This window comes from Panthera tigris, chromosome C1, assembly GCF_018350195.1.
Source record: "Panthera tigris isolate Pti1 chromosome C1, P.tigris_Pti1_mat1.1, whole genome shotgun sequence".
In the NCBI taxonomy this organism is placed as follows: Eukaryota; Metazoa; Chordata; class Mammalia; order Carnivora; family Felidae; genus Panthera; species Panthera tigris.
This window is the reverse complement of record NC_056667.1, coordinates 147,478,477-147,492,276: the sequence shown is the minus strand read 5'-3', so window position 1 is coordinate 147,492,276 and position 13,800 is coordinate 147,478,477. Positions and strand designations below refer to the sequence as shown.

Below are 13,800 nucleotides of genomic sequence, written 5' to 3'. Positions count from 1 at the left end.
AACAGATCCATAAATACAGGGAATAAACTCATGATTGCCAGAATGGAGGGGGGTAGGGGAATAGGCAAAATTGGTGAAGGAGAACAGGGATACAGGCTTCCACTTCTGGAATAAGGGGGATATAAGGTACGGTATAGGGAATATAGCCAAAGAGTATTGTAATACCATTGTATGGTGACCAATGGTAGCTACACTTGTGAGCATAGCACAATATACAGACTTATCAAATCAGTATGTTGTACAGCTGAGACTAATGTAACATTGTCAATTTCAATAAAAAAAAAATAACAGAGGACAATGTACCAGATCAACATGAAGAAGACTATAACACATCCCTACAAAGTAAACTTGGAACAAATGGAAAGCATACCCCACTAATTTGAAGATACAATGTCAGCAAGATGCCACTATTAGATTTTTTTCCTAGTGATACAGATGATGATGATAGATTCCATTGGAAGGACCACACAACAAATAACCTAGAAAATAAAACAGTATCACTTAGTCCTATCAAATATTAAAACATGTTTTAAGCCTCTATATAACACAGTACGAGATTGGCACATGAATAAACAGAATGGAAATAATTTTTTTTTTAATCGAGGAATTGATACAAGTGCATTTGGAAATCATTTAGTGAATGATAAAAATGGCGTATGTTAAGTCAGTGGTAATAAATACTTTTAACAAGTGGTATTCTTACAACATAATAACCATATGGAAAAGGGTAAAACTGGCTTCATCTTATACTGTACATGTAAATTTCAAATGGATTAGAGATAAACAAGTCCCAGAAGAAAATGCAGATAAATTCCTTGATAATCTGGAAATAGAGACATTTCCTAACCTGGACTCAAAATCCAAGAGAAATCTCTGAAAAACTGATGAAGTGCCAATATTCCAAAGGTACAAAAAACATTCATGGAATACCAATCCTTCTCAAACTTCCAAAAACTAGAAAAGGAGGGAGCATTTCCAAACTCATTTTATAAGGGCAGCATTACCCCGATAGCAAAACCAGACAAGGACATTACAAGAAAATTACAGACCAATATCCCTGATGAACATAGATGTAAAATTCCTCAATTTTAGCAAATCAAATTCAATACATTAAAAGGGTTACACACCATGATCAAGTGGGATTTATTCCAAGGATGCAAGAATGGTTCAACCTCTGTAAATCACCATCATATATCACATTGACAGCAATGAAGAATAAAAATCCTATCTCGATGCAGAAAAAGCCTTTGACAAAATCCAACATTCATTTATAATAAAAGCACTCAACAAAATGGGTATAGAGGGAATGTACTCCAACATAATAAAGGCCATATAGGACAAAGCCCACAGCTAGTATCAGTGTCAGCAGTGAAAAGTTGAAATCTTTTCCACTAAGATTGGGAATAAGAGAGCCTAGTCTCATTACTTTTATTCAACATAGTACTGGAAGTCATAGCTAGAGCAGTTAGGTGAAGCAAAGCACAAAGAAAAGACATCCAAATTGGAAAGGAAGAAGTAAAATGATCTCTGCAGATGACATGTTTTTATACATGGAAAAGTGTAAAGACTCCACAAAAACACTTTTAGAACTAATCAACAAATTAAAGTATTAGGATACAAAATTAATACACAGAAATTTGTTGCATTTCTGTACACTAGTAACAAGCTGTCAGAGAAATTAATACTCCCATTTACAACGGAATAAAAAAGATACCTAGGAATAAATTTAACCAAGGAGGTAAAAAATCTATAGACTGAAAATTATAATATATTGAGAAAAGAAAGTGAAGAATACATGAAGAAATGGAAAGGCATGGATTGAAAGAATATTGTTAAAATGTCTATACTACCCAAATCAATCTATAGATTCAGTATAATCTCTATCAAAATTCCAATGGCATTTTTCACAAAAATAGAGCAATCCTAAAATTTGTGTGGAAGCACAGAAGACCTTGAATAGCCAAAGAAATCTTAATGAAAAAGCTGGAGGCATCACATTTCCTGATTTCAGACTATATTACAAAGCTATATATAGCATCAAAACAGTATGGTGTTGGCATAAAAACAGACATATAACAGAATAGAGAGCCCAGAAATAAACCCACACATATATGATCATTAATCTACAACTAAGGAGCCAGGAATATACAATGGGGAAAGGATGGTTTCTTCATTAATTGGTGCTAGGAAAACATTAGCCGTGTGCAAAAAGAATGAAATGGGACCTTACACCATATACAAAATCAACTCCAAATGGATTAAAGACAGTGTAAGACATGAAGCCAAAAAACTCCCAGAAGAAACATAGGTGGTAAGCTCCTTGATATCTGGCTTGGCAATGATTTTTTTTTTTTTTTTTTTTATTTCACACTGAAAGCAAAGGGAACAAAAGCAAAAATAAGTGGGACTACATCAAACTGAAAAGCTTCTGCACAGCAAAAGAAACCATCAGCAAAGTGAAAAGGCAGCCTACAAAATGGGGGAAAATACTTACAAATCACATATCTGATAAAGATTAATATCCAAAATATATAAAGAACTCCTATAACTCAATAGCAAAAAATGAATAAAAGATGAACAGAGGATCTAAATGTACATTTTCCCAAAGATGACCTACAGAGGGTCAGCAAGTACATGAAAAGGTGCTCAACGTTACTAATCATCAGGGAATTACAAAACCACAATGAGCAGTCACCTCACACCTGTTAGAAATGCTTATTAAAAAAAAAAAAAAAAAAAAAAAGTCTGGGATTGTGATGCTTCCCGAGTAATATTGAAGACGACCAAAGCGGGAGGCACCACAATCCCAGACTTCAGCCTCTACTACAAAGCTGTAATCATCAAGACAGCATGGTATTGGCACAAAAACAGACACATAGACCAATGGAATAGAATAGACTCCAGAATTGGACCCACAGAAGTGTGGCCAACTAATCTTTGACAAAGCAGGAAAGAATATCCAATGGAAAAAAGACAGTCTCTTTAACAAATGGTGCTGGGAGAACTGGACAGCAACATACAGAAGAATGAAATTAGACCACTTTCTTACACCATTCACAAAAATAAACTCAAAATGGATGAAGGACCTGAATATGAGACAGGAAACCATCAAAACCCTAGAGGAGAAAGCAGGAAAAAACCTCTCTGACCTCAGCCGCAGCTATTTCTTACTTGACACATCTCCAAAGGCAAGGGAATTAAAAGCAAAAATGAACTATTGGGACCTCATGAAGATAAAAAGCTTCTGCATTACAAAGGAAACAATCAACAAAACTAAAAGGCAACCAGCGGAATGGGAGAAGATATTTGCAAATGACGTATCAGACCAAGGGTTTAGTACCCAAAATCTGTAAGAACTCACCAAACTCCACACCCGAAAAACAAATAATCCAGTGAAGAAATGGGCAGAAAACATGAACAGACACTTCTCTAAAGAAGACATCCGGATGGCCAACAGGAACATGAAAAGATGCTCAATGTCACTCCACATCAGGGAAATACAAATCAAAACCACACTGAGCTATCACCTCATGCCAGTCAGAGTGGCTAAAATGAACAAATCAGGAGACTATAGATGCTGGGGAGGATGTGGAGAAACGGGAACCCTCTTGCACTGTTGGTGGGAATGCAAACTGGCGCAGCCACTCTGGAAAAGTGTGGAGGTTCCTCAAAAAATTAAAAATAGATCTACCCTATGACCCAGCAATAGCACTGCTAGGAATTTACCCAAGGGATACAGGAGACAATGCATAGGGGCACTTGTACCCCAATATTTATAGCAGCACTTTGAACAATAGCCAAATTACGGAAAGAGCCTAAATGTCCATCAACTGATGAATGGATAAAGAAATTATGGTTTATATACACAATGGAATACTACTTGGCAATGAGAAAGAATGAAATATGGCCTTTTGTAGCAACGTGGATGGAACTGGAGAGTATTATACTAAGTGAAATAAGTCATACAGAGAAAGACAGATACCATATGTTTTCACTCTTATGTGGATCCTGAGAAACTTAACAGAACACCATGGGGGTGGGGAAGGGAAAAAAAAAAAAAAAGAGGGAGGGAGGCAAACCATAAGAGACTCTTAAAAACTGAGAATAAACTGAGGGTTGATGGGGGGTGGGAGGGAAAAGTGGGTGATGGGCATTGAGGAGGGCACCTGTTGGGATGAGCACTGGAAACCAACCTGACAATAAATTACATATTTAAATAAATGAATAAATAAATAAAAACACCAAAAAGAGACCAAGGGATAGAGAATACAGTAACTATGGGTCCACATTCTCTCAAGGGAGGCAGAATAAAAAAAATAAAATATATAAAAACAAAAAATGTAGTGTTGGTGAGGATGTGGAGAAAAGGGAACTCTTATGCACTGTTTTGTTGGAATGTAAGTTGGTGCAATCACTATGAAAAATATGGAGATTCCCCCCCCCCCCAAAATTAAAAATAGAACTACCTTATGATCCAGCAACCCCCTTCTGGGTATTTATTCAAAGGAAGCAAGTCACTAATTTCAAAAGATGTCTGTACCTCCACATTCATTGCCAATATTTAGAATAGCCAAGACATAATAACCCAAGTGTCCACCAGTGGATGAATGTATGAAGAAAATATATATGTACACAATGGAATGTAACTCAGCCATTAAAAAAAAAAAAAAAAAAGAAGAAGAATCCTGACATTTGTGCCATCATGGATAGACCTTGAGGGCATTGTGCTAAGTAAAATAAGTCAGAGAAAGAGACCCATTGATCTCACTCACATGTAGAATCTAAGACAAAACACTGAATTCATGGATATGGAGAACAAATTGGCCCCCTACCCCCCATCTCTGACAACCACTGAAATGTGAAGGTAGTCAAAAGACACAAACTTCCAGTTATAACATGAGCAGTCCTAGGGATATAATGTACAGCATGGTGACTATAGTTAATAATACTGTATTGTATATTAGAAACTTGCTAAGATTTTTAAAAATTGAAGTCTACCTGACACAGTTTGTGAGGCATAGGGATTTCAACAACTGTATGCATTCATTATGCTCTGCTTACCACAAATGTATATAATATATATTAAACATAATGTATATATAATATATAATGTATTACATATATTATATAATGTATATACTATACAAAATGTATAGTATATATATTATATACATTTGTGGTAAGTAGAGCGTAATGAATGCTATACCATATATAATATATACTATATTCCCTGTGCTGTACCTTTCATCCCCATGACTTATTCATTCCTTAACTGGAAGCCTGTACCTTCCTCTCCCCTTTAACCGTAACAGAAATCTTAAAAGTCTCCCATCACAAGAAAAAGGAAAAAATTGTAATTGTACATCATGATGGATGTTTATGAGACCTATAGTGATCATTTCACAATATAGTGAAGAATTGTGCAATCTGAAACTAATATGTCAATTATATCTTAATGTTTAAAAAGGAAAAAATCTTCCTAAGTAAAGGTCAACTCAATGGAAAAATGGGCCAAAATCAAAAATATTAACAGTTCACAGGACAAAGAAAAGCAAATGGCTCTTAAATGTAAAAAAAAAAAAAAAAAAAAAAAAAAAAAAAAAAAATTCTAGCTCCCTCAAAATAAAGCTACCCGACATCCTATAGCAGTGTTCGTGAGAGACTGGTAAAAATCTGATTTGACAACATATTCTTTTGATGAAGCTCTTGGGGGAAAAAGCATTCTTATTAATGTTGCTAGCGAAATTATATATACTCTTATCTAGTGAATATCTAGCAAAATTACGTATACCCTGTAATGCAGCAGTCCTACTTCTGGAATCTCTCCAAAAACAAGACTGTCCATCGCAGCACTATTTGTACAAGGCAAAGGTTGGAAACAACCGAGATGCCCATCAATGCCTCCATACAGTCCATCCATACAGTGGACTACTGTGGGGGGAGGGGAGGAATAAAAAAGCAAGTTACAGTTAAGTGAAAACGAAGCAGGTACAAAGTAGTGTACAGTATGCTAGCTCTCATGTAAGAATGTTTGTATTGTGTGTACGCATACAGTTGCTTATATTTTCAGAAAACAAAAGGATAAACAGAAGTGTACATAGTTCCCTGTATGGGAAGGTAGGGAACAGGTGTTGAACAGAGACTGATTAGACTCCTCCGAATGCACCTTCTTTTATAGTTTTTACTTGGAATTCACTTAAGTGTTTTACAGAGATAAATCATGAAAGACAAACCAATCTAAAAAGTGAGAGGATAAAGAGGGAAGCAAATGAACATAGTTGTATGTCAAAGTGGTGACATAATGAAATGGAAGAATTTTTTTTTACCCCAGTGATTTTCACAGTATTTCAGTTAGAAGCCCTACGGGATCTATTTTTGGTGACACAAAGAGCCAGAAAGAAATCCGCAATTTCTGTCAGTCTTATGTTAGCAATATATTGGCACTGTTAGTTTGAAACTGTTGTACGTATCATAAATTAAAGCAAATAAATGTGTAAATGTAATTAGGAAGGAAGATTTTGTGAAAGAACTAAAAGTATATACATATATAAAAACAAAGCTTTACCTTTGCTATACATATAAAGAATTTTGCACAGATGTGGTATTAAGCACATGGATTAGCCAGTGGAATTTTTTTTTTTTAATCACAAATCCCTTTACTGTCAAGTCCTTAGTGGGGTGAGTTTTATAATCTCTTGGTATCTGGTTCCCTGAGTTTTCCGTATGTCAAAGTTTTGCTGAGTTACTCCTAAGGCTCTTCTCTTTAGCCATATTAATTTTCACACGTCGCTAACAGCTCTAATGAAGCCATTTATCATCACCACCACTCACCTTTCCCTGGCTCTTTTCCTTTCTTCCTTTCTGCCATATCTGAATTTTGGACAGGGTCTCTCTTTTTTTCTTTAATACTTTTTGTGTTCAAAATTATCCGTAAAATATTGACACTATTCAAGGTAATTTATACAATCTCAACGCATCTTCTAAGGAATATTTAGGGTGTTGTGGCAGAAGTATTTTAGGAGTAGTGATACAAGACTCCCACTTAAATCACAGTGATGGCCTTGGCAGTGGAGCTGGTATACCCAACTCATTTTAGTAAATCCCAGCCTCCCGAAATTGCAAATAATTTGTGTTGTTGTTGTTGTTGTTTTTTTAGATGGCTATTCATATGAAAAGGAAGCAATGGAAAATTGGATCAGCAAAAAGAAACGTACAAGTCCCATGACAAATCTTGTTCTTCCTTCAGTGGTACTTACACCAAACAGGACTCTGAAAATGGCCATTAGCCGATGGCTGGAGACACATCAAAAATAAAATAGTTTATATTGTATATATTTTTCAGTGATCTCATTTGAATGATTTCAAGGTAAATACTAATCAGATATTAAAGCAAAACAGGAGAAAAGTGAATTTACTTACCCGTAAAAACTTATTCTTTGAATTATATGGACAAAATAATATATCTGACCTCCTTTCCTACTATAAAAGCCTTTTTTGTACGTGAAAGATAATCTGTGGAGAAATAAAGTTTTACTTTGACTTAAAATTGCAATACGCAAAATTGATTCTTGCTAGATGTAGGTCATATTCTCATTAAAACCAAACATCAGAATAATCTAGAGTATAACATTAAAATCCTAGTTAATAGCCATTAATTTGATAACTCTTTGGAATCCTTCTAGAGAGAATTTGTAGCAAAATAACTAGATTTATGACTAAACTGGGAAAATCACCTGGACATGTTTAATGAGCAGTTTTATTGGATTCTGAATTTACAAGGTGGCACTGATTTTTCCCTGCAGTCCAAACCTGTGTACAAGTTAGATGGAATCAATTATCATGAATATGTCAAGTTGACTTTGTTGAAATAAAGTACTAAATTGGCCTCCTTTTAAAGTTCAGAATCCTTGAAGTTCTCATATATCCTAAGCTAGGGTAACTATACATTTTTACACAATAGGTTGATATTTAATACGACATCCTGATAAGCATTCACAAGAAGAAAACTTCCAGTTCACAAAGCTGAGGTGGTATTGACTTCACATACCTTTTGTAAGTTGTTTCCCAGAATGAAAGCCATTAGTGGGAAGGCTGGTCAGAACTCAACTGGAACCAAGGCAAGAACCAAGATTCTGTGTTTGCCCCCAAAACCCTCATTTTAGCTGTTCTAAAATTCAAAAACTCAGAAATGAGAGGGGAAGAGTGATGTAATTATGTATATATTCTTTTCCTATATTTTATAAATTTACAGCTAATATGCTACATGTTTACAGACGTGGAAAGCTTAGCTACCACAAAAATTTCCCAATTATCTTTTAACTGCTTTGTAAAATTTCTGTCATCCTAATGTATTACTGAATTTTATTTCCTTTGTGTCATAGCTGGGATTTACAATCTGTGATTCTACAAGAGGATTTTCTTTTTCATACCACCCATGCTGCTTACGTTCAAGTGAAGACCAAAAAAAAGTTGGAACAGGCATTAGGTGCTTTTCTATTGTATTCTATAGAGAAAGTATGTTAACCTAATTTTAACAAAAGATTTTAATTCCTAGAGTCCACCAATGGGCCAAATATTTGTTTTGGTAGACTTATTTTCCAAAGGAGGCACACCGGTTTTTTACATAAAAATTACTAAAAATTATTGACGTCATTGATAGAAAACACAATAAAAGACTGGTTATCTCTTAAATGTGTTAAAGGTGATTTTCTTTTCTACATTTCACCATCATGGTTTCCTGTGGCTGAAAACTAAGATGCCAGTAACTTACTAAAGTGAAGTACTTCTAGTCATGTATGCAAACCAAAGCCAGACAGTGCCTCCTCCCCGCTCCCACACCAAAATCCAAACCCATCCACAGGAAGGGACACCACAAGGCCCCTCGGCTACACTCCCAGGCCCAACTGTTCACTCAGGTGTTCGTGGGAGCAGCGCTCACTGGCTCTCAGGACTGACCAGAGCTTCCCAAGAAGACTGCACTTCTTTCTGGGGGAACTGGACCAAATATCTGTAAGACTATGTCAAAATCATAACGTAGTCTATAATAAATTCCTGTAGTCACATCAGCTTTGTAGCAAAAGTCATTCAACATTTATGGGCCAATGATGCTTTTCCTCCCACCTGTTTTTGTTTTTGCTTTTGAACTAGTTTAATATTTAGCTTTAAAGAAGGGCTGCAGATACCCAGCCTTGCTGTAACAGCCACACCCAGACAGTACCTGAAGCAGTACCGGATTGCATATCAGGGTTTTATCCCAGTACAACCCAGTTTGATGTTCATTTATCCTACCCTGATACAGAACTATGTGGGTATAAAGACTAACTGAATGATGATACAAACGTGAAGAACTTTCATCATCAACACAGTTTGGTGTCTGACCAAAGTGTTTGAGAGTGACTGACAGTACTAAAGGGATCCTGTTCCCTGTCAAAACAGACACCAAGATTTCTGGAACAGAGAATTACAGAATGCTCTTCCTAGTTCAGGCAAAAAGATTCATGTTAACCACTGAGTATTCTGGGATCTCTTGGAGCTGTCACCCTTGTTCTGAAATTATTATTGAATGACATTTAATATGCATGTGGTAGTATTACTATAAAAATAGACTTTTCATCTTTTCTTGAGGGTAACAAGATCCCCCAGGATTAAACCAAGGCAAAGCATTGTCCTCAGGATAGTCTCTACTTATCCACTGTTTCATTTAATACAAAACAAATTCTATTAATACTCTTTATTCCATATGGAAAAGTACAGTAGTTGTGCAGAAACAAAACTACATAACAAGAGTAAGACTTTCACAAATATTAAAGAAAACAACAAACAATAAATAAGCCAAAGTACTTCTAGCAGAACTCAGGGAAAGCCTAGAAAAATGACAAAGCTGTACAAAGTACACCGTTCACACTCAGGCACAAATGTTGAAGAATGACACCAGATTTCCTGTTCGTACAAAACCATAATGATGCTCAGAGGAACGTCGTTACAACGATTCATTTTTAAAACTTTCTGTAAATATAGAACTTACTTCTCCCCAATTCTAGAAAATAAATTTCACATCCCACCATATAAAACAACTATTCTCCTACCTCTCTCAAACTAGCATTTTAACATCCTCCAATAGCACACCATTTTCATATAAAAATACCTTTAAACCAAGGCTCATTGCTGTACCTTATCTTTACAAATGAATAATACATCAGTTAGGACTTAAGTAGCACCTCAAAGGTGTTCATATAAATGAGATAAAGTGCTGTTACTGGTATACTGTTAACATGCCATAGTAATATATCGTTCAGTGCAACAACCAGCATGAATGAAGCTTACAAAGAACATGCAAATATATGAGGTTTTTTTATGATTAACTACTTGAAATAGTTATATTTACAAGTCAGAATACAACTTGGCTATTTAATATGTACAACATGTGACTATAAAGTAATGATTGTATAATGAAACAAAAGCAACAACTAACCATACCTTAACTATCCAAATTAAATACTGTCCTTAAAGGACCCTGGAGGGCTTGTTCCAGGAATGGTATCATTGTTAAAAGCAGTTTGGGAACCAGCTGAGAGCAAATTTACATATCGTAAAGAAAGCTGTATCCTTAGTTTAGTCCAAATCCAACCTGACCACCAATCCTGCTTCCAAATGGCTTTATACTATTTCCAAATATTATAAACACCTTGAAGTGGAAATATAATTCCAAAAAGGTGCTATAAAAATGTTTTTAGTGAGAACCCTAACATGGAAATAAAAGAGAACTACTATGAAGGTAACAATACTTGGATATTCTTGTATTTTGCTTAAAAAAAAAAAAATGAAAAGAATCAGCTGTATAACATTTATAGTCACACATGTTCAGCCAGAAATTTGTATATATTTATATGTAAAAACTGGGATTTGACTCAATGGAACTGAAACTTGAAGATTCCATCTTTTCCAGAATACATCATCTGGATATTTGTCATAAGTTAAACCTATCACTTAGACATTTACATTCTCTAAGAAATATTATGATTTTACCACATAGCAAACGCTAGGAGAAAAGTGGTAAAAACCAAACAATTTCATAAGAGAAAACCATGAGTTAATGTCTTCTTGGTGGTCTTAAATTTTTTAACTTAATAGGCATAACTAATTATAAATTTTCATTCTGGTTAGCATTCTTATTTATGGTGACTCCTAGCTATTTATTAAAGAAATTTTATCCCATATTTTATATATATCAGTGGCATCTGACCCACCCCCAAGGAATAAAGAAAAAAAAATACATGGCTACAAGGTAATTTTTCTCACGAAAAACCTCTGAATCACCACCAGGAGCTGGCACACGGTTTCCCCAATCCCACATATGCGTCTCTCTTAAGGCTCACACATTTGACTCTATGAATGATCGCTTTGGTTTTGCTGAAGGGAGGTGACTCCTGTGAGCTTCATTACTGACATGAGGCTGCTGTTTGGAGATACTTTCCTGATACAGATGAGAAACAGTCTTAGTGATCCTGCTATCTTGACAGTGGACCGGAATTTGGCATTTCTTTTCTTCTAGCTCCTTCACCTGTGACCCATTATGGACACTTCCACCCAGGGTAGAAACAGCACAGGTTTTGGCTTGGCTACTATATCCTCCTGCTTGTTTGAAAGAGGGCTTCTCAGAGTTCAAGGATTGCAAGCCGGCTGCAGAGGACGTGTTCAGCAGTAGCCCCTCCGGCACCTGACAGTGCCAGGTACGGTTTGGAGGATTGTTCTGCTGCTGGAACCTTGCAGTCTTATCCATGATGCCCATGAACGGAGTACTGCGTGGTCTGTGCTCGGCTGTCCCACTTTGACTCTGGCTAACAACCTTGTCTTTAATGCGAGCATCCGGTCCTTGGACTTTGAAGCCATCTGAGAAACTGCTGCTTGAAGTCAAACTACTGGTTGAACTTGACATCTTTATGCTGCCAGACGGAGAACCAGAAGAGCCTGAGCTGGTGAGGGAAGCCGGGTGTCGCCCGTCACCGCAGCTCACCGGCCCGCCCTGGTTGAGAGGGGCTACATCCACGGCTACGGAGGCGTGAGACAGAAGCCTCTCTGCAGTCTTTACCTTGCTCGGTAAGGGGTAGGCAGCACCGCCCTCGCTGTGCTGCAGCTGGACACCATGGCTGGGGCCCAGCCTCTCTCCAAAATGGCCAGACACGGCGCCCACAGTCAAAGTGCCCGTGCCCTCCAAACGCTGGGTTCTGCCACCACCGGGAGCTGCAGGGATCCCACCTGGCATAGGGCTCGGGGGAGGATTCTGAGCAGCGACCTGCATTTTTGTGCTACCGTTTCTCACGCCGGCCTGTCCAGCACCCAGATGTTGGTTGGTCTTCACGATCTGTGCCTGCCGGGTGGGCTGCAGGACAAGCCCGGGCGGAGCTACAGCTTCCCTCGGGGCCTTACCGATGCCTGGCCTGTGCTGCGGGGACACCGGCCTGACTTTGGACTGTAACCCTTCTTGAAGGTTTCGGATATACGGAGAGGGGACACAGGAGGATGGCTGAGACCTGGGCGGTGGGGAAATAGACTCTTCCTGGGAGGAAGTTTCTTCTTCCCCAGCCTCCTCAAGATGGAAGTGGTCGTTTAACCCAGGGGTCGGAGCGTCCTCCTCGTTGTCGGAGTCATTGGGTGGGGCTGGTGCTGGGCACTGCTGTTTCTGCTGCTGGCTCCTCTGGAGCTGCTTGCATTCCTCCTCGACGCGGGCCACCAGCCTCCTGATTTCCTGATTGGTGGGACAGAGCTTCACAGCTTCCCGGAGGTCAGCCAGAGCCGCGGCAAACTGCCTATACGTGAAAGCAGAGGATATGGTTAGGAGCCACGTAAGAGCATGCTCCCAATGTAACTGTTCATAAAACAGTTCTGCTGAAAAGAAAGAGAAGGGGAGGGGGGCGCCTGGCTGGCTCAGCTGGTGAAGTACTCAACTCTTGATCTTGGGGTTATGAGTTTGAGCCACACATTGGGTGTAGAGACTACTTAACAATAAAATCTTTAAAAAAAAAAAAAAAAGGCAGCTGAGTGAGTTTGGCACACCTACTGTGGTGGACAGGAGCTATTCTACACGAGCTTAGAGCTACTCCACTAGGTGGGAGTGAACTCTGACCCACACCTGCACCATGCCAGGGCCCATACATCTCTAACCACCACTGGCCCAGGAGCAGGAACAGACATAAACCAGTGGGTGTTAGAATCCTCTTAGTTTTCTTCACCATTGCCTCTCACCGTGTCCATCTCTAACCCAAAAGCCTTATAGGATTATCTTCCCTTCCCCACCTCCCCTGCTCTAATGTCTCTAGCTGGCAGGTTCCCTGTGAGCACAGACTAATACAGATTCTGTGTTGCAGCAAGTGTGCAGGGAAGGAACAGTTACTGGGATGTTAGGAGAAAACAAAAGTCTAGCCATCACTGATAATATCCACTGCTGTGCCCCTTGGAAGCTACCAATTTAGTATCAAAAGGGAGGAGAGTCATTAGAGCAATGCTGGTGAATCAGAAACTCCCAAAGTCAACAGCAGCTTTGATACCAAACAGACACAAGAAGGCTTCCTTAGTCATAGATCAGACCCCAGACAGTACCTGCTATTTCTCTTCGCTCTTGCCCTGGCATAAAAGGCTTCATAGGACTTTGGTTTCAATTCGAGAGCCTTGGAAGCAAATTCTTCTGCCATGCCAAAGTCCTGGTGTCAACATTTAAATACAGGAGTCAAAAGAAGCACTGAGACATGAGTACAGACATCTTTTTAACAGATTTCCTCTCAAGGTTAGCAGAGAACTGGGACG

The 13,800-nt window shown here is 38.2% G+C and overlaps 2 protein-coding genes across 13 annotated transcripts in view; one reads left to right on the top strand and one right to left on the bottom strand.

Annotated features, from left to right (window-relative positions):
- The window catches only part of WDSUB1 (WD repeat, sterile alpha motif and U-box domain containing 1), a 62,660-nt gene extending 55,175 nt beyond the window's left edge, over positions 1–7,485 (top strand). For 3 of the 6 annotated variants that reach the window (XM_042994533.1, XM_042994534.1, XM_042994535.1), the window contains exon 12: positions 7,157–7,485. In XM_042994533.1, coding sequence (XP_042850467.1) covers positions 7,157–7,314 — 158 coding nt within the window. In that variant the 3' untranslated portion in view covers positions 7,315–7,485. The remainder of the gene's footprint in view (positions 1–7,156) is intronic. The other 3 variants (XM_042994536.1, XM_042994537.1, XM_042994538.1) reach the window with 3 other exon arrangements.
- Positions 7,486–9,715: 2,230 nt separating this feature from the next.
- The window catches only part of TANC1 (tetratricopeptide repeat, ankyrin repeat and coiled-coil containing 1), a 238,939-nt gene continuing 234,854 nt past the window's right edge, over positions 9,716–13,800 (bottom strand). For all 7 annotated transcript variants that reach the window (XM_042994515.1, XM_042994519.1, XM_042994522.1 and 4 more), the window contains 2 exons: positions 13,597–13,697; positions 9,716–12,806 (listed from right to left, as the gene is read on the bottom strand). In XM_042994515.1, the coding sequence (XP_042850449.1) occupies positions 11,372–12,806; positions 13,597–13,697 (1,536 nt within the window). In that variant the 3' untranslated portion in view covers positions 9,716–11,371. The remainder of the gene's footprint in view (positions 12,807–13,596; positions 13,698–13,800) is intronic.